The 26,710-nt window shown below is 42.3% G+C and overlaps 3 protein-coding genes across 10 annotated transcripts in view; 1 reads left to right on the top strand and 2 right to left on the bottom strand.

The window, feature by feature from the left end:
* The window catches only part of LOC101081161 (olfactory receptor 51H1-like), a 309,613-nt gene extending 297,402 nt beyond the window's left edge, over positions 1 to 12,211 (bottom strand). The window contains exons 1-2 of the mRNA XM_045038810.1: positions 11,425 to 12,211; positions 2,615 to 3,382 (exon numbers count right to left, since the gene is read on the bottom strand). Coding sequence (XP_044894745.1) covers positions 2,615 to 2,935 — 321 coding nt within the window. The 5' untranslated portion in view covers positions 2,936 to 3,382; positions 11,425 to 12,211. The remainder of the gene's footprint in view (positions 1 to 2,614; positions 3,383 to 11,424) is intronic.
* On the top strand, positions 4,280 to 14,648 carry TRIM68 (tripartite motif containing 68). Of its 8 annotated transcripts, none has more exons than XM_019811918.3 (7): positions 4,280 to 4,415; positions 6,961 to 7,095; positions 9,097 to 9,192; positions 10,057 to 10,317; positions 11,308 to 11,330; positions 11,905 to 12,005; positions 12,208 to 14,648. In XM_019811918.3, the coding sequence occupies exons 2-7, from the start codon at positions 7,018 to 7,020 to the stop codon at positions 12,756 to 12,758; spliced, it is 1,110 nt and encodes a 369-aa protein (XP_019667477.2). In that variant the 5' UTR covers positions 4,280 to 4,415; positions 6,961 to 7,017; the 3' UTR covers positions 12,759 to 14,648. The 8 variants fall into 8 exon arrangements, with proteins under 8 accessions (XP_019667477.2, XP_011284887.2, XP_044894743.1 ...); XM_011286585.4 differs by having other exon boundaries at positions 6,961 to 7,260; XM_045038808.1 differs by having other exon boundaries at positions 6,961 to 7,443.
* Positions 14,649 to 20,224: 5,576 nt separating this feature from the next.
* LOC101089643 (olfactory receptor 52I2-like) lies at positions 20,225 to 23,842 on the bottom strand. Its single transcript, XM_006937021.3, has one exon. It carries the CDS (start codon positions 22,864 to 22,866, stop codon positions 21,892 to 21,894), a length of 975 nt encoding a protein of 324 aa, XP_006937083.2. The 5' UTR covers positions 22,867 to 23,842; the 3' UTR covers positions 20,225 to 21,891.
* Positions 23,843 to 26,710: the final 2,868 nt, after the last annotated feature.

Below are 26,710 nucleotides of genomic sequence, written 5' to 3'. Positions count from 1 at the left end.
AGAGGAGAGAAAACGTTATTAGGTAAATTATAAGGAGAAGATAATACACTTACACCAGTATAGTGTAAAAAACCCATGTATAAGTGGACCTACACTATTCAAATTCGTGCTGTTCAAGGGTCAATGTACTCATATATTTAAAACTTCACTTATGGTGATCATAGCATAACATACAAACTTGTCGAATCACTGTGTTGTATACCTGAAACTAATGCAATGTTGTGTGCCAACTAGACTTCAATTTAATAAAAAGGAAAAAAAAAACTAATTCAACAATTTCTGGAGAAAACTACATTCAAAACTGTAGTTATAGTTTATTTAATGACAATGAAAGCATCATTACAATTTATGGGATATATAGCCTGACATAAATTTAGAGAAAACTGTATACGCCCAATAAATAAACTAAAAACTGATGCAAAAAGTGAAAAAAAAGAAAAGAAAATGGGCAAAAGTAAAATAAAGAGTAATATAATAAGAATAACATCAGGAAAAAAGAAAGTTAAAATAACCATAAATTAACAGCTTCCTTAAGTGAAATGACAAATTAGACCTTTGGCAATAAAGGTAAGTCTCTCAGGGAAAAAAAAAAAAGTAGTAGTAAATGCATAATATTAGCTATCATAATCAAGAAAAAGTCTAGAAATGAAGAAAACTCAAAATTAAGACAATACGTTTAATTTGGATTGCTGGACCCAATTTCAACCTGTGAAGGAGTGGAAGAGGTTTTTCCACAGGAACAAGCAATTCTCAAACACATACAGGGCGAGAATTCAACTCAGTTCTAACACTATCCACCCCAAAACTAGCATCAGATCCACAGGTTAAGGGTTCAGTCCTACAAGACCGGCCCCCTCTACCCCCCCAGCCCCCCAACACACACATAGGTTGTTACCTGTGCTACTACCTACTGGCTAGAAACCAGAGGTCCTCTTTGGGTTTAACTAATTTGCTAGAGCAGTTCACAAAACTGGATTACTGATTTATCATTAAAGCATATAACTGAGAAACAGCCATATGAAAGAGATGCACAGGGCAAGCTACAGAAAAGGACACAAAGTTTCCATTTCCTCTCCAGGGGCGCGACTCTCCCAGCACCAACACACATTCACCGACCCAGAAACTCTCCCAACTCTGTCCTCTTGGGTTTTTATGGAGGCTTCATTACAGAGGCATGACTGATTAAATAAATCTTTGGCCGCCAGTGATTGATTCAACCTCTAACCCTTCTCTCTTCCCCTGGTGATCAGAGGTAGGCCAGAGGGCAAGACTGAAACTTACAGCCCTCTAACTGTAGGTTTTCTTGGCAACCAGCCCCCATCCTTAGGTGAGGTCCAAAAGTCATCTCATTAACATAACAATAGACACCTTTGTGGCTCTCATCACAGAGGAAATTCCAAAGGTTTTAGGAGCCAAACATAGGAAGGACCAAACATATATTTCTTATTATAAATCACAATATCACAACTTTGCATAATTGTACATTCATAAATCATGGAAACACTGATACTGAGGAAAATTACTTACTGAAACATTCAAAATTTAAAGAAATCTAAATAGATACCAATACAATGAACTGTAAAGCTACTTCTTATTATTTTTTAATCCAACATAACACTAAGATCAAAACCATTAACAGTATTTGTATGACTCATTCTGCAGTCAACCATCCAGACTCCTTCCTGTTATATGCAACTATCACCAGTATAAATATATCTTGGTAACTATAAATAAAACATGATATAAAAATGTATTCTTTTTAAAACATCACGCATACACAAACACACATACATGTCCTGTACTTCCATTCATGGCATCTCATGCTGAAGCCACACCGAAGTAGGTCTTCTTCCTACTATTGCTCCTTTCCTTTGCTTCTACAGCTGCTCCCTTCTCTACATCCTGTTCTCAGTCTCTTGGGATGCCTAATAGCCAATACACACTCTTAGAGACTTCCTAATCACTTTCACTGGCCTCCAGTGACTCAGGAGCACTTCGAAGAAGGCTCCCCACCTCCTCTAGACAGAATTCTAAGTGTTAGCTTCTAGGCTCCTCTCGCCCCTCCATCCCTGACTCTCTTCCCCAGACTAAGTGAGAGTGTTAACAAAGGTCTGCTCTGAGCTGGGATTTCTTCCCTCTTAGCTTGGGCTAACGCTGAGTTGATGGGGGAGGGAAACCCTAACTTCCCTACTTTGACCCTGGGTAAGTGTCAGCTTTGCTTTCTGGAAACTGAGGACAACTGAAAACACTGGAGGAGCGGGAGGTCTTACTCTATTATAAGAGGTCCAGAACGAGACTTCTGAGGTACAGTGGGGCAAGTACCCATTGTCTGAGAGACACTTCTCTTAGCCTCCACCCATCACAGCTTTTCCTTCTGATTGTTATGCCAGTACCAGAGGCAACTATCTCCTACCCTCTAAAGTTCAAGCCTAAGCTTGAATGAAGCCTAGTGAGGCTTCACGGACTGTACCAGCTTCCCTACCCCTTCCTTAGCCCCACTTCCTCAATGCCCTCACTTCCTTCCCTGCCTCCCAATCAGTTCTCAGTCTTTGCTTTTCCTATGGTAACATTCTTCTCCCACAGCACAGACACGATCTTACAGCTAGCCACTCACCTTGTCCTGGTCTGTCTTGGATTCAGGCAGAGGACTGCAGTCTGCAGTTATAGCCTTGCAGTGTCTCCAAAATAGAGCCTCGCCTGCATACACATGTCTGCTTTTCACAGCAAACAAGGCACCCTTAGTGAGGCTGGAAAGGACACCTTCTCTGCACAGGTGACAGGCTGATAGGTCTTCAAATGCTCTCCATCCAGCCTTCCCTTGGTGAACACAAGCCGTCTCCCCCAGCAACCCTAAGGTGCCCTTTTGTCTGGGCCTTTGAGAGTCAGTCATGGTCATGGACAGTTGCAAGTTACAAATGAAAAGGATCTCCCCCATTAACTAGTTCAATTTCACCAAAGCTCCAGAGCACAACTGACTTGATCTTGAGCTCCTGAAGAGCAGACACTATATGGCCAATAGCTGTAATCCCAGCGTCCAGTACAACAGCTGCAAAAAGTTGATGCTCAATAAAAGTTTAAAGTGACTTGTTTCACTAGCCCATTCACTCTTCTGTTAGGGCAGTCATTTCTCTAGATCCAGGTGAGGAAGAGGGTGTAGCTCAGACATCAGTGACATCTTTTTTTCTTTTATTTGCTCATTTTTTCAGGAATTTTCTGGTCCTCGTTCTTCATTGTTCCAACCATGGTCCGGACCCTGACATTGGCATGAGGATCCAAAGCGTACAGACCCAGCAATGAAATCATTTGGAACTGGGTTTCAATTGGAGCATTTCCTGGTTACTCTCCACGTGGACAGGCTATGCCTTGCTTATCCAGTAAACACCTTAGTATCAGGAAAAGGATAAGGTGCTGTGAGTACAAAGAAAAACCCAAAACACTGCCTTAAAATAGCAGTTTGTGTGTGCACACGACGGTATCTGTGTCTTTGGCTGAGAGAGGGGTACCAGTCTTTTAAAAATTAAAAAAAAAAATCAATGACAATTTGTAATCAGAGATTCCACTTCTACTCTACCAGCTCCCAATATCTGTTTCTAACTTTTTTTAGAAGTATTTATTTTGCTTCCAGTTAGTTAACATACATTGTTATTATTAGTTTCCGGGGTACAACATAATGATTCAATTCTTCCATACATCAAGACAAGCGCACTCTTTAATCTCCATCTCTGCCTCTAACTTTAAAGTGGATTATGGCAATAAGTGATGAGAAGTCGCCTGCATACGTATTAAAGGATAAGAGTTCGCCAGGAAAATTCAGGAGGGGTTTTTTTCATGAGAACCCTGTGTCTGCAGCCTGGAGCCAGGAGAGGTCGCTCATCGTACAGAAAACTGCATATGTGTGCCCAGCCCTGCTAAATTGGGTCACAGAACTACTCGTGACTGACCTCATATGCCGCCGACTTTAACACAGAAAACTGGCAAATGAATAGTATTAGGTCCGGTGCTATTACCCAAAAGGAACAAGGCTCGCTGTGAAAAGCCTCTAGTCAGCCGGAGAGGAAGGGTGAGACCGCGAGGTTCCTTAGGACCAGAGTCAGCAGGGCCTGGGGGTGGTCGTTCGCGATTCTCAACCCTTCCACCTGTCCTGGGACTAACTCCTGGGCCCCTTCACAGTTTAAGAGACTCTGAGTGGAAGGAGCCAGAAAAACCCACGTAGCAGAAAAAAAAACACTGGCGCTCCGAGAGCCAACCTCCGATTGGCTAGGATTGTCTCGATCCCTGCCTGTGATTGGTTTCTCCCACTGCGATCCCGGGCCCTGCCCGCCGCTCATTGGCTCCGGTCCTGCGGGCGGAGCCTAGGAGCCGTGCTGGAGAGGCAGAGGAGCTAACAGCTTTGGGGCCTTCATCTCCGGCCGGCGGTAAGTGTTACGCTGGCTGGACCAGCGGCTCGTGTCCCTGGGGGCACGCAGCCGCGGGAACCTGGCGTCTGTCTACTTTTTCAGTTTCTGCCGCGGGGCGCTAGTCCCGGCTGAGGAGGGAGGTGGGTGACAGCTCTTCCCGTTCTGAAGTCAGCGGTCCTGCAGGCTCACCTTTTTCTGTCCCCACCCGTCCTCATTCCGCGGGCCCTGCCCCGCATCGTGCAGCCAGGAGGTTACCATCCCCCTCTGCTCCCGAAACCCCGGGGTCACCGCCTCCCTCGCCCTCACTCAGCTCTGATCCCTCCTCTCGAGGTTTTTCCACGCTCAGCTCTCCGCCCTCAAATGCCTTTCCCAGATTGCCACCCCACCCCCACCCCGGCAAAGGCAAGGTCGAAGCAATTAAACGTTTAATAATTCAACTTTTGTGAAAGTAGTTTATGTATGATAAAAAATAAACCAATAAAGCAGGTCTTATGTGGAAGAGCAATAGCTCCCTGCCGCTGTCCTTCTTACAGAGGCCACCACTTTCAACTTTTTCATATTTAGATCTTTATGACTCTGAAATCTTAAGATATGCTTTGCTGTTTTTTCTTGATTTATTATTTGGATATTTCTTTGCCTTACCTCTCTACTGCCACCATGTTCTCAGTTTTCGATTTCTATTTGCATTCTCCTGTTGATCTTTGTTGCTTTAAATCATAGATAATAACTACTTTTGTGCCAACTTTAGGTGGTAGCTCTCGGTGCCCCTCTGTATTAGATGAGGATATTCCACTTCCAAGCTACTATATATACACTAATTCTTTCATATTGAAAAAATGTTTGAAGCAACTCTTCTTGATGGATATAGTAGTGAACAAAATAAGAGAATATCCTTATCCTCATGAAACTTTTAGTGTGAGAAGTAAGGTGGTAAACATATGTGTGTCTGTGTATCAAATGATGTTAAGAGTAGGATCACGGAGAAGTCATTTCAAGCTGCAAAAATAGAAATAACCCTGAAGACATGGGTTCAAGAAAGCGTGGAAGTTTCTCCCTTTGCTTAACTGGGCACAGTTGTTGTTTCAGGGGTGAAGAGAGAGATTCCTATTGGACTGGTGGTGGGGAACCAGGAGAGGCTCTCAGTAGGTGAGTGATTTCACAAAACTAGGTTTTAGGATACTGGATCCCACGGTTTGGCAGTGATACGGGGAGGTAGACAATCAGGAGGCAGGGAGGTCGATGAGAAGGCCTGCAGAGAGCCCTGCAAAATCTACTAACTGCTCCAGTTTCTTCAGGAAGCCTACTGGACTACCCTAAACCACAGTGATTTCTCTCTCTTGAAATTTCATTCTACCCTGAAGCTAGAGAGGTTAAGTAATTTGCCCAAGATAGAATGGTGGAGCCCAGGGCCAAGCATCTGTAAAAGGAGAACAGTAACATAATGGTTTCTGTTTAGGGTTGTGAAATAAACTGAGTTAATCTGTGTAAAGTACTCAGAAAAGTGCCTGGAGCATAGCGGAAGTGCTTAAGGAGTGTTTGCTGTTTTTATTACTGTATGATATGCTCTCAATTACCTGACAAATTATAAAAGCATTTTGTGTCTAGGAGCTATTTCCTATACTTACCTGGTTTATCCATTCAACAAATGTTTATTCAACAATAATGGCATGACAGGCACTGTTTAGGCGCTGAGGATACAGCTGTGACTAAGACCAACATGGCTCTTCCCTTTACAGATTCTAGCCAGGAACACACAAACTTGGGAAGTGAACAAACAAATAATTGCCTGCTGAGCCAAGAGCCTGCCATTGACCATTCAAGTTCCATATTCATATCTGGCCCTGGCAAAAATCTCAGATTTCTTGCTGGGGTAGTGCCTTCATCAATGTGGATTTGACTGTCATCAGATGACCTGTGTTTTTATCTTGCAATGTGTGTTATTTCATCTTTGCTTCTAAACATATCACTGAAGGCTGAGGAAAGTGTTTTGTCATCTTAGTGAATATTAGTGCTGGAGAAATGGGCAGAGCTTTAGAGGGTGTGGAGAAAATATTGCTGGTTCCCTTATACTTTACACTTAAATATGCAACACAAGAAAACAAACTAAGCATGTAGGCAATGGGCATCTAGTATTATTACCTTTTCTGCACCTTGAAGTATATATACCTAGGGGTATTTCTGGCCTTATTTTGGATACTGAAACATCACATTTTTGGGGACCTTTACCAAGCTCAAGAGAAACAAAGCTGGTTTGGAGAATGTGATTGAAGTAGAATGGGAATGATCTGGTGAACAAACTCAGAGGAGGGATGACCAAATGAATGAAAACAGAAAACTCCCAATATCCACTCACTTAGGCACCCCAGCTATCTCTACCATGGTATGAATAATATGACTCAGTCAGAACTTCAGTTGGGAAGGCCAACACTTATTAAATAGGGTCAATAAAGGATCCAAAGGTGAAAGTTAGCTTTTTTCAATCACTATCCTTTTTGCTGATCCCTTTGCTCTTCAACAGAAGAACATTTTTATCCTGTTATTTTTTTTTTTCTTTCCTTCTCAGCCTTGACTACCTCTGCCTGGCTTTATTCATGTTCTGAGGAGGGAGTGAGAAGGAGTCATGGATCCTGCAGCATTGGTGGAAGCCATCGTGGAAGAAGTGGCCTGTCCCATCTGCATGACCTTTCTGAGGGAGCCTGTGAGCATCGACTGTGGTCACAGCTTCTGCCACGGCTGTCTCTCTGGACTCTGGGAGGTTCCAGGAGAATCCCAGAACTGGGGTTACACCTGTCCCCTCTGCCGGGCTCCTGTCCAGCCAAGGAATCTGCGGCCTAATTGGCAGCTGGCCAATGTTGTAGAAAAAGTTCGTCTGCTAGGGCTGCATCCAGGAATGGGGCTGAAGGGTGATGTGTGTGAGCTTCACAGGGAACAGCTAAAGATGTTCTGCAAAGTGGATGGCCTGATCATGTGTGAGGCCTGCAGCCAGTCCCCTGAGCATAAGGACCACAGTGTTGTGCCTATGGAGGATGCCACCTGGGAGTATAAGGTGGGAGATGGAGGCCAGCCACCTCAGTCTCTCCCCTGCCCCACTCTTGGCTGTCTCTAGATCAAGGACTTGACCAGGAGCCCCAGAGACTAACTGATTCCCTTGACTCCCCACACCCACTGATCCTGGGGACCAGATACAGTGAGCCACACCTCTCCTTGCATTTCCTTTCCTCCTGCTTCCACACCCTATCCCCGAGCCTAGCATGGCTTAATGCCTAGCCCAAACATGCTTTTCTTACTGAGAATTTGAAGGAGACCAGTTTGGTTTGGCTGAGGTTCTGAGAGCCTTGAATGAGTTTGGGCATGAAGCTGTCAAGGCCACACCCAGCAAAATCTGCAAACTCCTCTTAGCAATGCCACAAATAATCATTTGGCAATAGTCACCTCAACTCTGTCCTTTATCTACAAAACTGAGGCTTAGAAATTTGAGATCATGATAAATGATTTTAGAGCTGGAAGGGACCATGGCTGAGTCATTGAGGATTAAGTGAGATTATCTAATATTACATTATAAGGCATGTCTGACTTTAGGTTAAATAAGTTAAAGGAAGATCAAAGGCTGGGACTTCGGTCTTCTTGCTCTTCATCCAGTGTTCTTTCTCCTTTCCCTACTCTTTTTATTTTTTTTTGGGGGGGGTCATCTCTGTTACACCTGCTGCTCCTTTTCTATAGCTCCCCCCATCAGTTTCCAGCTTTTTGCTCTTTTTCCAGATGCCCATGCTGACATATCTTTATCAGGTTCATTATCCTAGTGTTTCTGTGATCCACTGATCTCGTACTGGTCTTCTCTTTCTTGAAGTTGAGTTTAGAATGTAAGAATGTAAAACAAATCTCCCAAATTAGGTGTTTTTCTATGAAAAAATGATTTCTAAAAAATTAGAAGCACTTCCTAGTTCATTTTATTTTGAGTTTTAAAATAGGGAGGCAGTGAAATATTGGCATAGCAGTTAGAGAGCGGAGTTAAATCCTAGCCCAGCTATTTACTAGCTGAATGACCTTGGGGAGTTCAGTCACTGAGCCTCAGTTTTCTTATCTACAAAATAGGGATAATATTCAAGGGTTGTGAGCACTAAATGTAGGTTTAGTGCTGAAGCCACATGTGGCACCTGGCAAATCTTTAATAAAATGGTTAATATGATCAGAACACTTTATGCTTTCCAGCAGTAATCTCTTGTGGTAATATTCTAGGATAGAGCTTCTTACTTATAATATGTATGTGAACAATTCAGGTTCTGATTCAGTAGGTCAGGGGTGAGGCCAGGATTCTACATTTCTAGCAGCTCCCTGGTAATGTGAATGCTGCTAACCCACATGGACATTACTCCGAATAACAAGGTTTTAAGAGGCTATAGGATAACAAGGCAGATAAGGATAAAAATAGGCATGGATAGGAACGTCCAAGGTTGGAAATGGACCTTTTCTTCTATTTTACAGAAACTTAGAAACTGTGGGAGCTGAAATGGTCAGAGTCCTGCCTCCAGTGTCGTCCGGGCAGGAATCACTGTCCCCCACGCCAACCCCAGGCACTCCCTTTACCTCCAGCATTCATTCTGCCTGCCTGAGGGACACTTGTTTTCCTGCCAGTGCTAGGAAGCCTCATTGACAACCTGGGCTGCCTGAAGTGTCCTCATGAGGTTTTTATTTCTTTCAGTGGAAACTCCACGAGGCTTTGGAGCATCTGAAAAAAGAGCAAGATGAGGCCTGGAAGCTGGAAGTTGGTGAGAGGAAGCGAACTGCCAGCTGGAAGGCAGGTTGCCACCTGGGGAGGGGAGACTGTGCGGTCCCTGTGTTTTCCTGGAGCTGGCCTGCGGTAGCCTCCTCATCTGTATGAGGCCAGATGCAGCATTCAAGTCAGAGACCCTGGGGTCCTCCAACCAGCATTCTCTACCAAGTGTGTGGCCTCAGGCAGGCTATGTACCCTCTCAATTTCAGTTTCTTGATAGCGATAAAGGGATGACCTCTGGGTTTGTGTCCTCACATGTGAGAAAGGAAAACTACATAATTCAGGTATGCATAAGTTCACACTGGTAAGATTTATATAATGCTTAGTAATACATTGTTTCTGTTTCACTTTCCCCAGTGAGAGCATATTTACTAAAAGTTAAGTTACTAGAATATTGGATAATCATCCCTGTAATAAGTTTGAGAACCATTAACTACCAAACCGTCAGAACTTTTGATCCACAGGAGGTAACATTGAACCAACCTAAAAGAGCATGTTGAATTGATATAAAATCCATAAGGATCAACACTAACAGTGTAAAGTCACACTGCCTTGGAGACCTAAGAGTAATCCTCCTGGTCATTATTCTGAAGGTAGAATATATTAGTCTGAAAATAGAAAAGAGTCTAGAGCATAGAGTACCAAGATAATATCCTGGGCCCCACTAGGGTCAAGAAGAGTAGTAAGAGGGACCCAGAAGCATGTACTGTTGCTCTGGGAACGGAGAGGTAGGAAAATCAGTATCCTTCATCTTGGCTTCTGCAGGGCCTGATACACAGTTGGTACCAGCGCATGCCAGAGTATGTGTGTATGCATGTGCCAGTTCCCTCAGTCCTGGATGGCCCTTACAAGAAGTAGCAGTACTGATTTCTGGTCCTGGCTCTATAGATCCAGGTAGAAACCCGAAAGCAGAGTATCATGTGGGAGTTTGAGAAATATCGGCGATTATTAAAGAAAAAACAGCCACCAGGTCGGCAACTGGAGGTAGAAGCAGCCGCAGCCCTCAGCAGCCTAGAGCAAGAAGAGGGGGAGACCGTGCAAAAACTGGAGCAGAATCGTAATGAGCTCATCCAGCAGAGTCGAGTGCTGTGGGGGATGATTGCAGAGCTGGAAGAGAGGTCTCAGAGGCCTGTCCGCTGGATGCTGCAAGTAAGTGGTGGGTTTTCTTGGGAACTTTGAATGAGACCTAAAGGTGGCATGGGACTCCAGGAGAGAATTAGCTAGTCTTCACCAGAGCCTGTCAGACATTGATCCCATATACCTTCTCCCCTCTGCTAATGCCTGGCATGACCTTTTGTCACATTGCAGGTAGGGCAGCACTCAGGCAGCTCTGGCTTCATACCAGTCCTTCCCCTCTGGCCTGAGAGTCAAGGTGGAGCATGAAGTCAACCAGTCCAGCCTTGCTCTCCACCTCCCTTTCCCTTAGAGAAACCCCCTCCCAGGGCTCGGTGTTATCTGGTCCCTCCAAGGAATAGCACATACTCTGGGAATGCAAGCTGGTGCAGCCACTCTGAAAAACAGTCTGGAGGTTTCTCAAAAAAATTAAAAATAGAACTACCCTACGACCCAGCAATATCCCACCCAGGATACAGGTGGGCTGTTTCGAAGGGACACATGCACCCCCATGTTTATAGCAGCACTATCAACAATAGCCAAAGTATGGAAAGAGCCCGAATGTCCATTGATGGATGAATGGATAAAGAAGTTGTGGTATATATATACAGTGGAGTATTACTTGGCAATCCAAAAGAATGAGATCTTGCCATTTGCAACTACGTGAATGGAACTGGAGGGTATTATGCTAAGTGAAATTAGTCAGAGAAAGACAAAAATCATATGACTTCACTCATATGAGGACTTGAAGAGACAAAACAGATGAACATAAGGGAAGGGAAACAAAAAAACATGGAGGGGGACAAAACAGAAGAGACTCATAAATATGGAGAACAAATTGAGGGTTACTGGAGGGGTTGTGGGACTGGGGTGGGCTAAATGGGTAAGGGGCACTAGGGAATCGACTCCTGAAATCACTGTTGTACTATATGCTAACTAATTTGGATGTAAATTTTAAAAAATAAAATTAAAAAACAAAGGGGGAATAGCACATACTCATGTGCTACATTTTTTTTCTCCTTCTAGGGTATTCAGGAAGTCTTAAACAGGTATGTTCACATCCTTGGAGCTCCAAGGCAGCCCTGTGAAGAATAGTGGGACCCGACCAGAGGCAGAAGTAGGGAAGAAATGTAGACCCCATACCTACAGAAGAGTGGCTGCTGGTCCATAATCATCTTTCCTTACATTTGCTAAAGAAGCTTTGTTCATCAGCCTTCTTCCTTCTTTGTAGTCAGTCAAATTCATTTCCAGTAGTTCCAATAAGAATTTCAGGTAAAGTTATAAAATATGTAGTCTTAAGTAGGTTGCCCAAGAAGGGAAAAAAGATGTCTCCATTGGTGCTCCAGCCTGGGTATTGGCCTTCCTCCTTTGTGGCACGCTGCTGCCTCTCCCAGCCCCGATTACACATCTGACCCTCCCCCAGCACAAAATGTGTTTGTTCCCTCTGTACCACAATCCATTCAGGCTCAGGCAAATAATCATCACATCTCTGCTTTGCCTGTTGTTGCTGTGGAGGGGCACCTCACTGACTGTCCCTGGCCAAGCCCATCTTTCCTGTAGTAAGGGAAGGCCCAGATGGTCCCAACGGTCTTCTGGCCTCAAGGCTCACCACTTCTCTGCCAGGAGCAAGTCTTGGAGCCTACAGCGACCAGAACCAGTCTCCCTCGAGCTAAAGACAGATTGCCGTGTGCCGGGGCTAAGAGAGATTTTGAAGACATACGCAGGTAATGAATACCAGGAAAGGTTATGATGGGCAGTGGGAGGGACCCCTCCTAGAGAAAGAAAATGGTTCAGTGCCCTCTGGATGCCCCAGCTAGCCTCAGTCCCACCCATCTTTGAGAAACCCATGGCTGTGTTCATCAAAGAGACCACACCCGTGCTTTGTGCCATGTGTCAGTGTCACCAACCAGGATCTTTTTCCCCCAGCTGATGTGCGCCTGGATCCAGACACTGCTTATTCCCGTCTCATTGTGTCTGAGGACAGAAAATGCGTGCACTATGGAGATACCAAGCAGAAACTGCCCGACAATCCTGAGAGATTCTACCGCTACAATATCGTCCTGGGCAGCCAGTGCATCTCCTCAGGCCGGCATTACTGGGAGGTGGAAGTGGGAGACAGGTCAGAATGGGGCCTGGGAGTGTGCAAGGAAAATGTAGACCGGAAGGAGGTCGTGTATTTATCCCCCCACTATGGATTCTGGGTGATAAGGCTGCGGAAGGGAAATGAGTACCGAGCAGGCACTGATGAATACCCCCTCCTGTCCTTGCTGGTCCCTCCCCGCCGGGTGGGGATCTTCCTGGATTATGAGGCCCATGATATCTCTTTCTATAATGTGACTGACAATGGCTCCCACATTTTCACTTTCCCCCACTATCCCTTCCCTGGGCGTCTCCTGCCCTACTTTAGTCCTTGCTACAGCATTGGAGCTAACAACACGGCTCCTCTGACCATCTGCTCCCTGGATGAGGAGGACTAACTGAGCCACCATCCTAGCCAGAGGCCTTGGAGTTTTGCCTGGCCCACAGGGCTCTTGGTGAACCTGGTCTCTGACACAGATGCCCTTGAACTAAGCTGAGCCTAGGATCCAGGGAGTCCTTTGCCTGGCTCAGTGGTCTGTTGCTACTTGGCCAAAGTCACTCATCTGAAAAAGTTGAGGCTCAGTCAAATGAGCATGACACCCCCGTGAGGGAAGTATGACAGGGCTGAGGGTGAGGATCAGAGCAGTTGTGAGATAACCTGTTGGTGTTAAGATTCAGGACTTTGTCCTGTCTGTAGCTCATGCTCTTCTTCCCTGGTCCTCATTAGTGCCATAATTAAGTCAGCGAGGGTTATGAAGTAGATCCAGCCTTCAGGAAACCTTTTGTGTGGGGTTTACCAAAAAGCCAAAAGATAATTGTCCGTATCCAGAGCTGGTTGCTGTGCTAATACCTGTAGAGGATGCTTTGCCTGAGGTTTGCTGCTACTGAGCAACCCATATTTGACCCCAGCTCTCTGACCTCCTAACTAGAGAAATGCATTGCGACACTGCCCAGGCCACGCCTCTCTGAGCACAAGCTGGGAAAATCACTGTATCTCAGACTCTAAGGAGAGGTAGGTCCTGGTCCTGCCCTTTTCTCTGACTCTCAGGATCAGAAAACCTGTGACCCTTGTTTTTACTTTCACTTTATGGATGGAGAAACTGAAATGGCCTTAATGCAGCAAGTAACTTCTCACAAAACTGTTGAAAGAAGATTGTAAAGATTATAAAGTATCTCTCACATTCGAATGAAACAAGATTGACAAACTCACTTCCGAGGTCACACGCCTGCATATCATTCATTACATCTGGATCTGAAACATCCCACATGTCTGAAAGATTGTAAGTGTCCTCAATGGGAAAATGGGTATAGTAATTGCATACTCTCCTACCTCACAGGATTGTTGTGACGATCTCCGATCCATCCTATACTTTTGTTCCTTTCTCAGGGACAGAGGAAGGCAAGCCACAGATTCCGCCTGTAGTAGCCTTCCTGCCTCACCTTCTTAACAGCCAGCATCTTTACAGCAGTGTGTTTGTTCCTTAGAGCGTCTCCTGACAATCTCAGCCTGTTAGACAGAAAGGTGCCCATGCCAGTGCCAGACTCTGGGCCACAGTAATATGTTGTGCATCTATTATGTGTTTGTATTTGGATTAAAATGGGGACTGTGACATCAGGGTACAGAATGGAAATAATGAAAAGAAAAATGCAAAACGTACACTAGAAAGAAGGCTCAGCCACAAGCTAGTTGGGCTAAAGTTTGGATCTTTTTCTGTCACCAGTGGAATCCTCATGGCTCTGGTAACTACATAATATTATGCCTTTCTCTTCTCTAAATCTATGACAGAAGGAGAAAAGTAGGAGCTAAGTGTGGGAGAAAAAATAGGATGAGGCACAAAAAGCCAGCTCTGGAGCCATAAGTTATAATGAAAGGGAATGAAACTATATGTCTGGGCTGTTGACCTTAGCATGACGTGTGTGGCAAAAATAGCTCATTATGGGGCTTAGGAATATGATGTGGGAATGCTTGTGCCTGGAAACCAACTGCAAGGCAAATGTGTAGAAACTATTGACCCTGCCTATAGCAAGGGACCATGATGTGTACATCACATGTTGTTGCCATGATGCTGTAGAAGTCAATGTCTTGATGTAATTTAAGTTTGAAGGAATTGACTGTTGAGTCAGGATTGGGCAGCAAAGTAGACAGCAGGTCAGGTATAGGCAGAAGTAAAGTAATTCCTGTAATAAAGAGTAGCAGAAATTGTCTTTGTACTTTCATTTTATTGGGTGCTCATGTGCGGAGGAGGTAAAACAGGCTAAAATGGAGAAATAAACTCATATTCTGCCCACCATGCTTCCAAGTCACTCCTCAAGCATTAGCAGAAGGGGAGAAGTTTCCATTCTCTGCTTGGAGAGGAATGAACTAGTGAGTCACAGACCTGGTCTTGGCAAAGGGTTGAGCAGACCTCGTTAAAGAGACCATGTCTTTGTATAGGAGGAATCCCTGGGGAATTGTTTATAGACTTGAGAAATAGATTTTTAGAAAGTGCTTCCAGTAACATCCATGGATACTTAGCATAAAAGGATAGGAACCAAACCAGTGCTGTTCTTTTACTATGGTTTTATTAGGACCAACCCTGGAAGTCTCTTAGAAAAAGGATTATTAGGAGGTAAATTCATTCAAACCTAGAGTGAATTAAGTAATGGAATGGCTTCATTGGTAACACGCTGTTTTAGGTAGGGTTTTGTTTTTGGTTTTGTTTTTGTTTTTTTTGGTTGCTTGTCAGAAGTACAAGGTTAGATACATTGTTTATTTCATACTGTCTGATTTTTAAGACCAGGCAAGAATATTGAAGTTCTTAAGTGTATGAAACCATTTCATCTAGGGCTGTTGCTTACTTCCTTTCTAAGAACCCTGTGAAGACCAGAACCTTGTTTGTCTAGTTCACCATTACAGCCCAGTCTTGGTACCATGTGTGGGTGTGTGAGTGTGTAAATACTTAAGTGAGGGTACTTTCATTCATATGCCTAGAATCAAAACACAAAAATAAAAATAAGCTCTTCTTATTTCATAGGGGTATGAACAACTAGATGGTACTTAACTACAATTCTGTTAAAAAAAATAATTCAAAAATAGTTACAAAAGGGGTCCAGAGGGAAGAAGCAGGTGGCCACACTGAGTGTAGAGTGCCTGTACCACTCTCCTCCAGCTTTGTGAGATCATTCACTACAAGACAGGGATGAGCTTTGCCCACCCTTATTTTACTAGCAGAGAAACCAAGGAGTGCAATGCCTGAGGCTTGAGGCAAAAGGCTATTAATGGGGAAAATACGTAGGTCCTGCATAGAGACAGGGAAAATCCTTGGACTCCCTACAGGAAATTCAGTCTCCCGTTTTTCAAACAGGAATTTTTTTTTTTTTATTTACATCCAAGTTAGTTAGCATATAGTGCAACAATGATTTCAGGAGTAGATTCCTTAATGCCCCTTACCCATTTAGCCCATGCCCTTCCCACAACCCCTCCAGTAACCCTCTGTTTGTTCTCCATATTTAAGAGTCTCTTATGTTTTGTCCCACTCCATTTTTATATTATTTTTGCTTCCCTTCCCTTATGTTCATTTTTTTTGTATCTTAAAGTCCTCATATGAGTGAAGTCATATGATATTTGTCTTTCTCTGAGTAATTTTGCTTAGAGTAATACCCTCTAGTTCCATCCACGTAGTTGCAAATTGCAGGGTTTCATTCTTTTTGATTGCCGAGTAATACTCCTGTGTGTGTGTGTGTGTGTGTGTGTGTGTGTGTGTGTGTATCACATCTTCACTCATCCATTGATGGATATTTGGGCTCTTTCCATACTTTGGCTATTGTTGATAGTGCTGCTATAAACACTGGGGTGCACATGCCCCTTCGAAACAGCATACCTGTATCCCTTGGATAAATACCTAGTAGTGCAATTGCTGGGTCATAGGGTAGTTTTATTTTTAATTTTCTCAGGAACCTCCATCCTGTTTTCCAGAGTGGCTGCACCAGTTTGCATTCCCATCAGCAGTGCAAAAGAGATCCTCTTTCTCCACATCCTTGCCAACATTTGTTGTTGCCTGAGTTGTTATTGTTAGCCATTCTGAGAGGTGTGAGGTGGTATATCATTGTGATTTTGATTTGTATTTCCCTGATGGTGAGTGATGTTAAGCATTTTTTCATGTGTCAGTTGGCCATCTGGATGTCCTCTTTGGAGAAGTGTCTATTCATTTCTTTTGCCCATTTCTTGGATTTTTGCCCATTTTTGCCCATTTCCTGGATTATTTGTTTTTCAGGTGTAGAGTTTGATAAGTTCTTTATAGATTTTGGATACTAATCCTTTATCTGATATGTCATTTGCAAATATCTTCTCCCATTCCGTCAGTTGCCTTTTAGTTTTGCTGATTGTTTCCTTTGCTGTGCAGAAAGAAGCTTTTTATTTTGAGGAGGTCCCAGTATTTCATTTTTGCTTTTGTTTCCCTTGCCTCTGGTGATGTGTTGAGTAAGAAGTTACTGCAGCCAAGGTCAAAGAGGTTTTTGCCTGCTTTCTCCTCAAGGATTTTGATGGCTTCCTGTGTTACATTTAGGTCTTTCATCCATTTTGAGTTTATTTTTGTGTATGGTGTAAGAAAGTGGTCCAGGTTCATTCTTCTGCATGTCACTGTCCAGTCTTCCCAGCACCACTTGTGGAAGAGACTGTCTTTATTCCATTAGACAGTCTTTCCTGCTTTGTCAAAGATTAGTTGAGCATACATTTATGGGTCAATTTCTGGATTTTGTATTCTGTTCCATTGATCTGAGTGTCTGTTTTTGTGCCAGTACCATACTGTCTTGATGATTACAGCTTTGTAATACAACTTGAAGTCGAGGATTGTGATGTCTCCTGCTGTGGTGTCATAGACTCTAAGTCTAAAGTTCTCTTTTGGCCAGCAAAAGAGCAGATACAGGATTAAAGTGAGAGATGGCTAATGTCTGGGAAAAGACAAGAGTACTGAATAAGGGTCCTTGCCCCGTATTTATTCAGATCAGAAGGCTTACAAACATGAAGGGGGGTGCACAAAGAGACAAAGAAACCTTGAACATTAACTTGGGGATGTGAGGGGGAAAAAGGGGATTTTGAAGATATACAGTGTCTGGGGTTAGGGTCAACACAAAACAAAATCCTGGTGCAGGGCAGATTGGTAGATGGTTGTTAACGGCTGACAGGAGGTGCCCAGGAGGCACTGCGCCTGTTTATCTTTGCTAGCCTAGGGGATGAGACAGATAGGGTGAATAACTTCAGGGTTAACAAGACACCTTTTCTTTTGTTAACCATCTCTGCTCTGTGCTGCTTTGCCTGCAGCACAGCGGTCCATCGTCCATTTCACCAATTGACCTAACCTGGCCCTATCCTCCTGTGAAAGCAGCTTTCTGCTATAGTACTAAATTTGGGGTGCTTTCACCCTGAATATCTAATCTTGTTATTCCTATTATTGGGCACCTTTGCATTGTTTCTATTTCAGGCCTTTGTCTCTCCCTATTTTGGGCGCTCTGTACCCCCTCTCTATTTTGGGGTGCCTTTGCATCTCCCTATTCCTGGCACCTCTGTGATTCCCTATTCTTGGGGTATCTTTGTACCCCCCTATTCTTGGAGTGCCAATCTGATTTACCCAAACTTGGGTGTGAGCATTTTATAACTTTGTATTTCTTTATGGTTTGTTAAGCCATTGGTGTTAGCCCGGGGGATTCCTAAGCTTATCCCCCACACTTTGGTTTTCTTTCTCAAGATTTCTTTGGCTATTTGGGGTCTTTTCTGGTTCCATACAAATTTTAGAATTGTTTGTTCTAGCTCTGTGAAGAATGCTGGTGTTATTTTGATAGGTATTGTATTGAATATGTAGATTGCTTTGGGTAGTATTGACATTTTAACAATATTTGTTCTTCCTATCCAGGAGCATGGAATATTTTTCCATTTTTTGGTATCTTCTTCAATTTCTTTCATAAGCTTTCTATAGTTTTCAGTGTCTAGATTTTCCACCTCTTTCATTAGATTTACTCCTAGGTATTTCATGGGTTTTGGTGCAATTATAAATGCGATTGATTCCTTGATTTCTCTTTCTGTGGTTTCATGATTGGTGTATAGGAATGCAACCAATTTCTGTACATTGATTTTATATCCTGCCACTTTGCTGAATTCATGGATCAGTTCTAGCAGTTTTTTGGTGGAGTCTTTTGGGTTTCCCATATAGAGTATCATGTCATCTGTGAAGAGTGAAAGTTTGGCCTCCTCCTGGCCTATTTGGATGCCTTTTATTTCTTTGTGTTGTATGATCACTGAGGCTAAGACTTCCAATACTATATTGAATAACAGTGGCGAGAGTGGACATCCCTGTCTTGTTCCCGACTTTAGGGGGAAAGTTCTCAGTTTTTCCCATTGAGGATGATATTAGCGTTGGGTGTTTCATATATGGCTTTTATGGTCTCGAGGTATGACCCTTCTATTCCTACTTTCTTGAGGGTTTTTATCAAGAAAGGATGCTGTATTTTGTCATATGCTTTCTCTGCATGTATTGAGAGGATCCTGTGGTTTTTGTCCTTTCTTTTATTGATGTGATGAATCACATTGATTGTTTTGTGGATATTGAACCAGCCCTGCATCCCAGGTATAAATCCCACTTGGTTGTGGTGAATAATTTTTTTAATGGATTGTTGGATATGGTTGGCTAATATCTTGTTGAGGATTTTTGCATCCATGTTCATCAGAGAAATTGGTCTATAGTTCTCCTTTTTAGTGGGCTCTTTGTCTGGTTTTGGAATCAAGGTAGTACTGGCTTCATAGAAAGAGTTTGGAAGTTTTTCTTCCATTTCTATTTTTTAGAACAGCTTCAAGAGAATAGGTGTTAACTCTTTCTTAATTGTTTGGTAGAATTCCCCTGGAAAGCCATCTGGCCTTGTACTCTTGGTTTTTGGGAGATTTTTGATTAGTAATTCGATTTTTTTACTGGTTATGGGTCTATTCAAATAGGATTTATTTTTTTTAAGTTTATTTATTTTGAGAGTAACAGAGATCATGTGAGTGGGGGAGGGGCAAAGAGGGGGGAGGGGCAAGGGAGAGAGAGAATCCCAAGCAGGCCCCACACTGTCACTGCAGAGCCTGATGTGGAGCTTGAACTCACAAAACCATGAGATCATGACCTGAGCCAAAACCAAGAGTAGGACACTTAACTGACTGAGCCACCCAGGTGCCCCAAGCAGGATTGATTTTAATCTCTTAATATCCAAACACTGAGAGTCTGTGTAGGTTCCAGGCACTAGTTAAATGGCATACATTGCTTGGTGTGAGAGGACTGAGGTTATATCTGATATATCTGGAGAAGCACAAGATTTTCTGTTTTGGGGTAGCCATGGTAGGAACTAGCCCAATTTGAAAGTATGTAATTCAATATCTGAGGGCTAACAGTGGGTCCCAGCTAGTTTCAAGGAATACCAATGTGAATGAAACATAAAGTAGGGCAGACTTCTGTGGGAAATGCTGAGAAGAAATTTCTGTTTTGAGTGCAGGCTAGACTATACCTTTGTCACTTTACATCAGATTCTTTAATACATCTAATATTCTTGTATTTGATGAACATAGTCAATTCTTTGGTTGCTTATAAGGAAAGAATAGTGTGACATTTTATTTTTTTTTTATTTTTTTTAAATTTTTTTTTTCAACATTTATTTATTTTTGGGACAGAGAGAGACAGAGCATGAACAGGGGAGGGACAGAGAGAGAGGGAGACACAGAATCGGAAACAGGCTCCAGGCTCTGAGCCATCAGCCCAGAGCCCGACGCGGGGCTCGAACTCACGGACCGCGAGATCGTGACCTGGCTGAAGTCGGACGCTTAACCGACTGCGCCACCCAGGCGCCCCAAGTGTGACATTTTAAAATGGAAATCTTATCAAATGCATTTAACCACTTCATGATCTTGATTTGTTTTTATGTTAAGGATTGTAAGAGGGGTTCCTTTTTCCTACTCTTTGGGAACTCAGTGCATCATTATCAGGTTTTTAGAAGCTGATTCCTACTTCACTGGTATTCTGAAATAGAATACATGCTAAGTAGGGAAATAATTTCAGTGCTTGCCAAAGGTATGGATGCTAAGTTGTTAAGCAGATTATTTGGAACAGTTATCACATGAGTACTGACCTACATGGGAATACAGTTTCAATAGTGCCTAGACCTACCCCTTAAAACTATAGAATTAGAAATTTGGGGCATATATTTTTTAAGTAGAGACAGTATATCAGATGTTATGTTATGCACTCTCTATTCATTATTTTCTTTAATTTTTAGTGCCCTCTATGAATTAGCATTGTATATCCTCCATCAGTAGCAAGGAAATATTAAGACTCAGATATAATAACTTGTTGTAACACTATTGGAAATTATCTTTTATTAAGATAGATTTTCACATGTACCAGAGTCAAATATATGTGTCTTTTACATGTGAAACCTTCTTTTAACATATACTGCTTATTCAATTTAAGACTCTCAGAAAGTTAAAAATAAAAACAAAACCCAAACACCAACATCTGGTGACCTGGAAAAGAATAGTCACATTTCAGCATCATTATTGATATTGTTTTCTATTAACCTCCTCATCCCAGAGCACACTTCTATGGTGGTGTCCAAACGAAGAAAGACCTATGTTACATTTGATCCTTTTCTTTTATGCCTTACAGTTCAGTTAAACAGAACAGGACTGGGAAGCAAAGAGGAAGATACCCACAACCAGACTCATTTTGCCTTAATTTCTGCTGTTTAAAAGCAAAAGCCTGGTTATTAGTACACTGACTCCAACTAGCTTCACAATAGGAGAGAAATTAAAAGGATATAGAGGTATCTTACAAAACTTAGTAACAGATGTACCTGGGTGTCCAAAATTAATTGGAATCAGAGAACCAGAGACTTGGTTTCTTCATCCCATCTTGCTAATTTGATATCTTGCTGTGGTATAGATTTCTCTTTCCAAGTTCACGTGTTAGAAAATGACCACAATCAGTGATCCCAAGTTTATTATCTCCTCAGATAAACTGGGATCCAGTTTGACTAGAGAATTACTCTGGTTGAGTTATAAGCACATGACCCAAGTGGAGCGGATTCATCAATGGGCCAGAAGGCAGGGTTATATATTAACAGTTGCTTTCATAATAATCACATGAGAAGTGAACAATTATGAGAAAATCAGCCAGGTATGGGGGGACTAAACTGTTGGTTTCTGTCTGCAGGGAGATTTTTAGGATACTAAGTTGAACATAAGGGTCAGAAGCTAAGGAAAGAAAAACCCCAAATCTGTATTCTCTGCCCAGACTCATCTCTTATACAGATACTAGTTGATTGAAACCATTAAAGACGTTGGCATAAAATTAATCATTCCATACACGTTCTTACTAGAAACTGGAAAATTAGGCAAGAATACCTTTTACAGCTTCATCTTAGAACTCTTTCTGGTGCTAGACAAACCAAACCAGCTCTACAAATTTCTAAGGTATCCTTGAATGCTTGATCTTGAGTCATCTTGATTGCTCAAGATCTGAATGGAATTTGTGTTTATGAACCCAGTTTGGAGAGGTCAAAGAGGCAGTGTATCAGTAAGCTCCATATTCGCTTCCGCATTTGTTTGGTCCTCAGGCCATAAATGATGGGGTTAAAGGTAGGTGGGATGATCAAATACAAATCAGCTAACAGTACTTGGATGTACAGAGGCACTGTATCCTTCCCTAGCCAGGCCACATAGATGGATGCCATCCCAGGTAGGTAGTACAGAGCCATAACCCCCATGTGGGAGCCACATGTGCTTAATGCTTTCAATTGAGCATTCTTTGAAGAGAGACCACATACTGCCTGGAGAATCAGGTTATAGGAGGCAGAAATGAAGGCCACATCAGAGCCCACAATAATGGAGGAGCCAATCACACTGTAGAGACTACTGGGCATGGGGTCAGCACATGCCAACTTGGCCACGGCTATGTGCTCACAGTAGGAATGGAGAACCACATTGGAGCCACAGAAAGGCAGATGACTTACCATCCAACTCAGTGGAGTCATGAATATGACAGCCCTGATGGTGATGGCCACACTCATTACCAGCATCAGTTGAGGTGTGAGAATCCTCTTGTAGTGCAGGGGCTTACAGATGGCTATATAGCGGTCAAAAGCCATGGCCAGCAATAGCCCTGTCTCCACAGATGTGGCTACATGGACAAAATACATCTGAGTGAAACAAGCATTAAAGCTGATGGAGCCATCTCCTGAAGAGAAGATGCTCACCATCTTTGGTACCACAGAGGAGACCATAACAATATCCACAGCAGCCAGTACATACAGGAAGCAATACATGGGCTCTCGTAGAGTGAAATCCATCCAGATTACGGTCATGATGAGGGTGTTTCCTAACAGGGATATGGTATACATGGCACCCAGTGAAATAGCCAGCCAAAGATGGGAAGATGGCAAACCTGGGATACCCACAAGGAAGAAGGTGGCAGGAGTTTCCACTGTGTGGTTATAGGGTATCCCCAGCATCACAGATGAGACTGCTTTCCTGTTAATACATAAAATGATGTAAGAAATGGATGCAATCCTATAAGACTTGCTCCCAGCTGTATAGTGCTAGGAGCAACTAATGGCATTTTCAGCTCCATGGACTACAGGATCAGAAAACTGACGTCTGACCAGGTTATCCTGCTCCACCTTCCATCTCCCTCAGTATTCTTTGCCTTACTAATTTCTGTTTATTCAAATATCAGCCCATGGCCCCTTCTCCATCTCACACAAAGGCTAAATTAGGTGCCTTTTTCTGAACTTTCCTGGAATCTCCCATGTTGACCTCTGAGGGATCTAAACCATTCTAGTACTCTACCTATGATGTCATTGTATTCAATCAACTGTGTCTTGTTGATGGCCTTATACCAAGTGTGTGGCCCATTGCCATGGTGCCACAAGCATATTAAAAAAAGATACATGTACTCATAGCAAACAGTTTCCAAAGAATGAGGGAGAAAACAGAGGAAAGAGTTTGTCTTCTATCTTTGTATGTTCAGTTCATGATACTTAATAATTATTGAATGAAACAATGAACTTCTTAAGATTCAACATGTCATATTTTATATCTTCAGTATAGTGCTTTGACAGTAGATGAATGAAGCATCCTTCTGGTTGAACAAATAGATTGAGTTCAGGAAAAGAAGGTCATCAGAGAGTAACATTACCACTTTCCATAGAAGATGATAAACTGTCTGGAAATATTTGTGATCCCTACCTTCCCTAGTTTTCAGCATGCATTTTCTGTTGAGCTGGTTTCAATTAGTAGATTAAGTAGCTGCAGACAAAACTTAAGGGCTCCTTCATAGATGACCCCCAATAGGTTTTTATAATTCTCCAATTCATATAACTCCCTCTTCATGTTAAACCACCAAGACATTCCAAATAACAAGCTTTATCCTTTAGAAAGGAAAACACTTCCTAATGTACATAGTATGTACCAGTACTAACTTGAAAAATCTAGTATTCATAATCTGAGTGTATTTGTCCATTTGTAAAATAGAAAAAAACATCTATTCCATATAAGACAGTTAATACAGTTAAAATGAGATTAAATATTTTGTCCAAGATCATACAGCAAGCAGGTGGTAAATTTGAAAATCAAGTCCAGGGGCACCTGGGTGGCTCAGTCGGTTAAGCGGCCGACTTCAGCTCAGGTCATGATCTCGCGGTCCATGAGTTCGAGCCCCGCGTCAGGCTCTGTGCTGACAGCTCAGAGCCTGGAGCCTGTTTCAGATTCTGTGTCTGCCTCTCTCTGACCCTCCCCCGTTCATGCTCTGTCTCTCTCTGTCTCAAAAATAAATAAAAATGTTAAAAAAAATTTTTTTAATAAATAAATAAATAAATAAATAAATAAATAAATAAATAGAAAATCAAGTCCATGTCATTCCAGCTCCTGTTAACACCTGTGACTCCCAGGTGTGTGTGTCATATTAGGGGCCAGGTATTATACATATACTTGATATAATGGTATTAGATATAGATATAGATATAGATTAGATATAGATATAGATGATATATCTATCTATAGTTATATCAGGGACCTCCCTCAGCCAGTTTTTGTCAAACAGAGTTACTACTTTGCACATCCATGAGCTTATCTATTTCTGCTTATTGTTATATTTAACCTCAGTCTACCACACTCTAGTGTTACCATATCATTAATGTGTAGGAATCTGGTTAGGTAAAACTTAGTATAGAGAGTCACCCTCAGTATAAGGAGCCATCATTAACCACCATTCCATTCCTGTATGATGTCCTTTAGTTACTTTCCCCTTCATATAGATGGTTTCCATGATTTCAGTTCATGTTTGGGCATGTGTACATTCCCCCAACCATTTAAGAACACTCCTTACAAGGGTCCCTTATTCCTCTGTTGGTATCACTCAGTCTTGAGAGACACCTGTTGAACTTTTTCAAGGAATCCCTAGTTTCTCTTTCCTTAGAATACAGCATATAAACCCTGCATGCTTCTTTGTACTCCACTCAGAATGTGCTGTTGGTCCTACAACATCAAGAGACAAGATAGCAAAGTGGCTAAAAAGCATTGGTACGAGGTACATACTACCTAGACTGAAAATTCTACTCTTGCACCTGCTAGCTGTTTTGCCTTGGTTAAGTATTTAAAATTTCCAAGGAAAGAGGGTAATAATACTTAATTCATAGAGATCTTTTGGGATTTAAATGAGAAGCTGTGCAAAAGTGCTTAACACAATTCATGGTACATAGTTGCTCAGTAAAACACTGGTAATAAAAAAAAAATGAGACTTTTCCCTGTTTTATTCTTTTAGTTCTAGATTGCTCAGAATAGCATGGTCAAAAGGAGAAGTGGGACTTAGAGACCAAGTTAAAAAAAAAAAAAACAAATGTCTTATAATGGAACAGATTGAATAAAACAGTGAGCTCTGTTTCATGGTCAAAGTAAAATAACTTTGCTGTGTATAGCCAGTGGGTGAGACATCTTCAGTGATAGCAATGAGAAGACAATGGAAATCTTTTTGAAGTAAAATGGTTGTAAAGGGTGGAAAAAATATTTAGCACATCCTTAAGACTGTCATGTGTTTTCTGGATGCTACAGATCCCCAATGTTTATAGCAGCACTTTCAACAATAGCCAAATGATGGAAAGAGCCTGAATGTCCATCAACTGATGAATGGATAAAGAAATTGTGGTTTATATACACAATGGAATACTACGTGGCAATGAGAAAGAATGAAATATGGCCTTTTGTAGCAACGTGGATGGAACTGGAGAGTGTTATGCTAAGGGAAATAAGTCAGGCAGAGAAAGACAGCTACCATATGTTTTCACTCTTTTGTGGATCCTGAAAAACTTAACAGAAGGCCATGGGGGAGGGGAGGGAAAAAAAAGAGAGGGAGGGAGGCAAACCATAAGAGACTCTTAAAGACTGAGAATAAACTGAGGGTTGATGGGGGATGGGAGGGAGGGGAAAGTGAGTGATGGGCATTGAGGAGGGCACCTGTTGGGAGGAGCACTGGGTGTTGTATGGAAACCAATTTGACAATAAATTTCATATTAAAAAAAAAAAAAGAATAAAGTGAAAAAAGAAACAAAAAACAAACAAACAAATTCAAAGTTGACCATTATTGCTTAAAGAGCTGAAGAAGAGCCTGAGGAAACAGAATGCCTCCACCCACCACCCCACTCACCTCTGATCCAGGATCTTGCTCCTCTCCTGGCTCACTGCCCTGTATAACTCCACCTTCCTTCTGAAGGCAACCTCAGCTGGTGTCCCGCCCATCCCTCCTCTCTCTAGCCCTGGCAACTTCTAGCTAGTCATACCTTTCATCCATGAGGTTTTGTTTTCTTTTCCTTCTTAATTAGCACACCTGGAGGTTTATATGTTTTATTAGTCTTTACAAACAACAGGACATTTGGTTTAGTTGGTCATCTTTTTTTTCATTTTTATTTCACCTGAAAATTTTCTTGCTAAAATTAACACTGGTCAATGTTAATGACGTGTAGCCAATGATGTGTAGCCAATCCAGTGATTTCTTTTCATTCCTTATTTAACTTAACCTATCCAAAACGTTTAATATGACTGCCTGTTCCCATATTTGTTAACTTTTTAATTGAAGTATAACATACATACGATAATATGCACAGATTCAGGTGTACAGCTTGATAATTTTTTTTAAGTTAGCATGTGAACATACCCACATAGCCACTCCCCAGAGCAATATACAGATACAATTGCTTCCTAATTGTTGAGGTGCATTGTTCTTCAGAAAGCTCTAGTCAGCCTCTGCTAAGACATTTCCAGCCAGAATCTGCCTCTTCCTTCAATCCTGCAGACATTTGCATA

Source organism: Felis catus, chromosome D1 (assembly GCF_018350175.1).
Source record: "Felis catus isolate Fca126 chromosome D1, F.catus_Fca126_mat1.0, whole genome shotgun sequence".
Lineage (NCBI taxonomy): Eukaryota > Metazoa > Chordata > Mammalia > Carnivora > Felidae > Felis > Felis catus.
The sequence above is the reverse complement of the archived record's forward strand: the minus strand, read 5'-3'. Positions and strand labels throughout refer to the sequence as shown.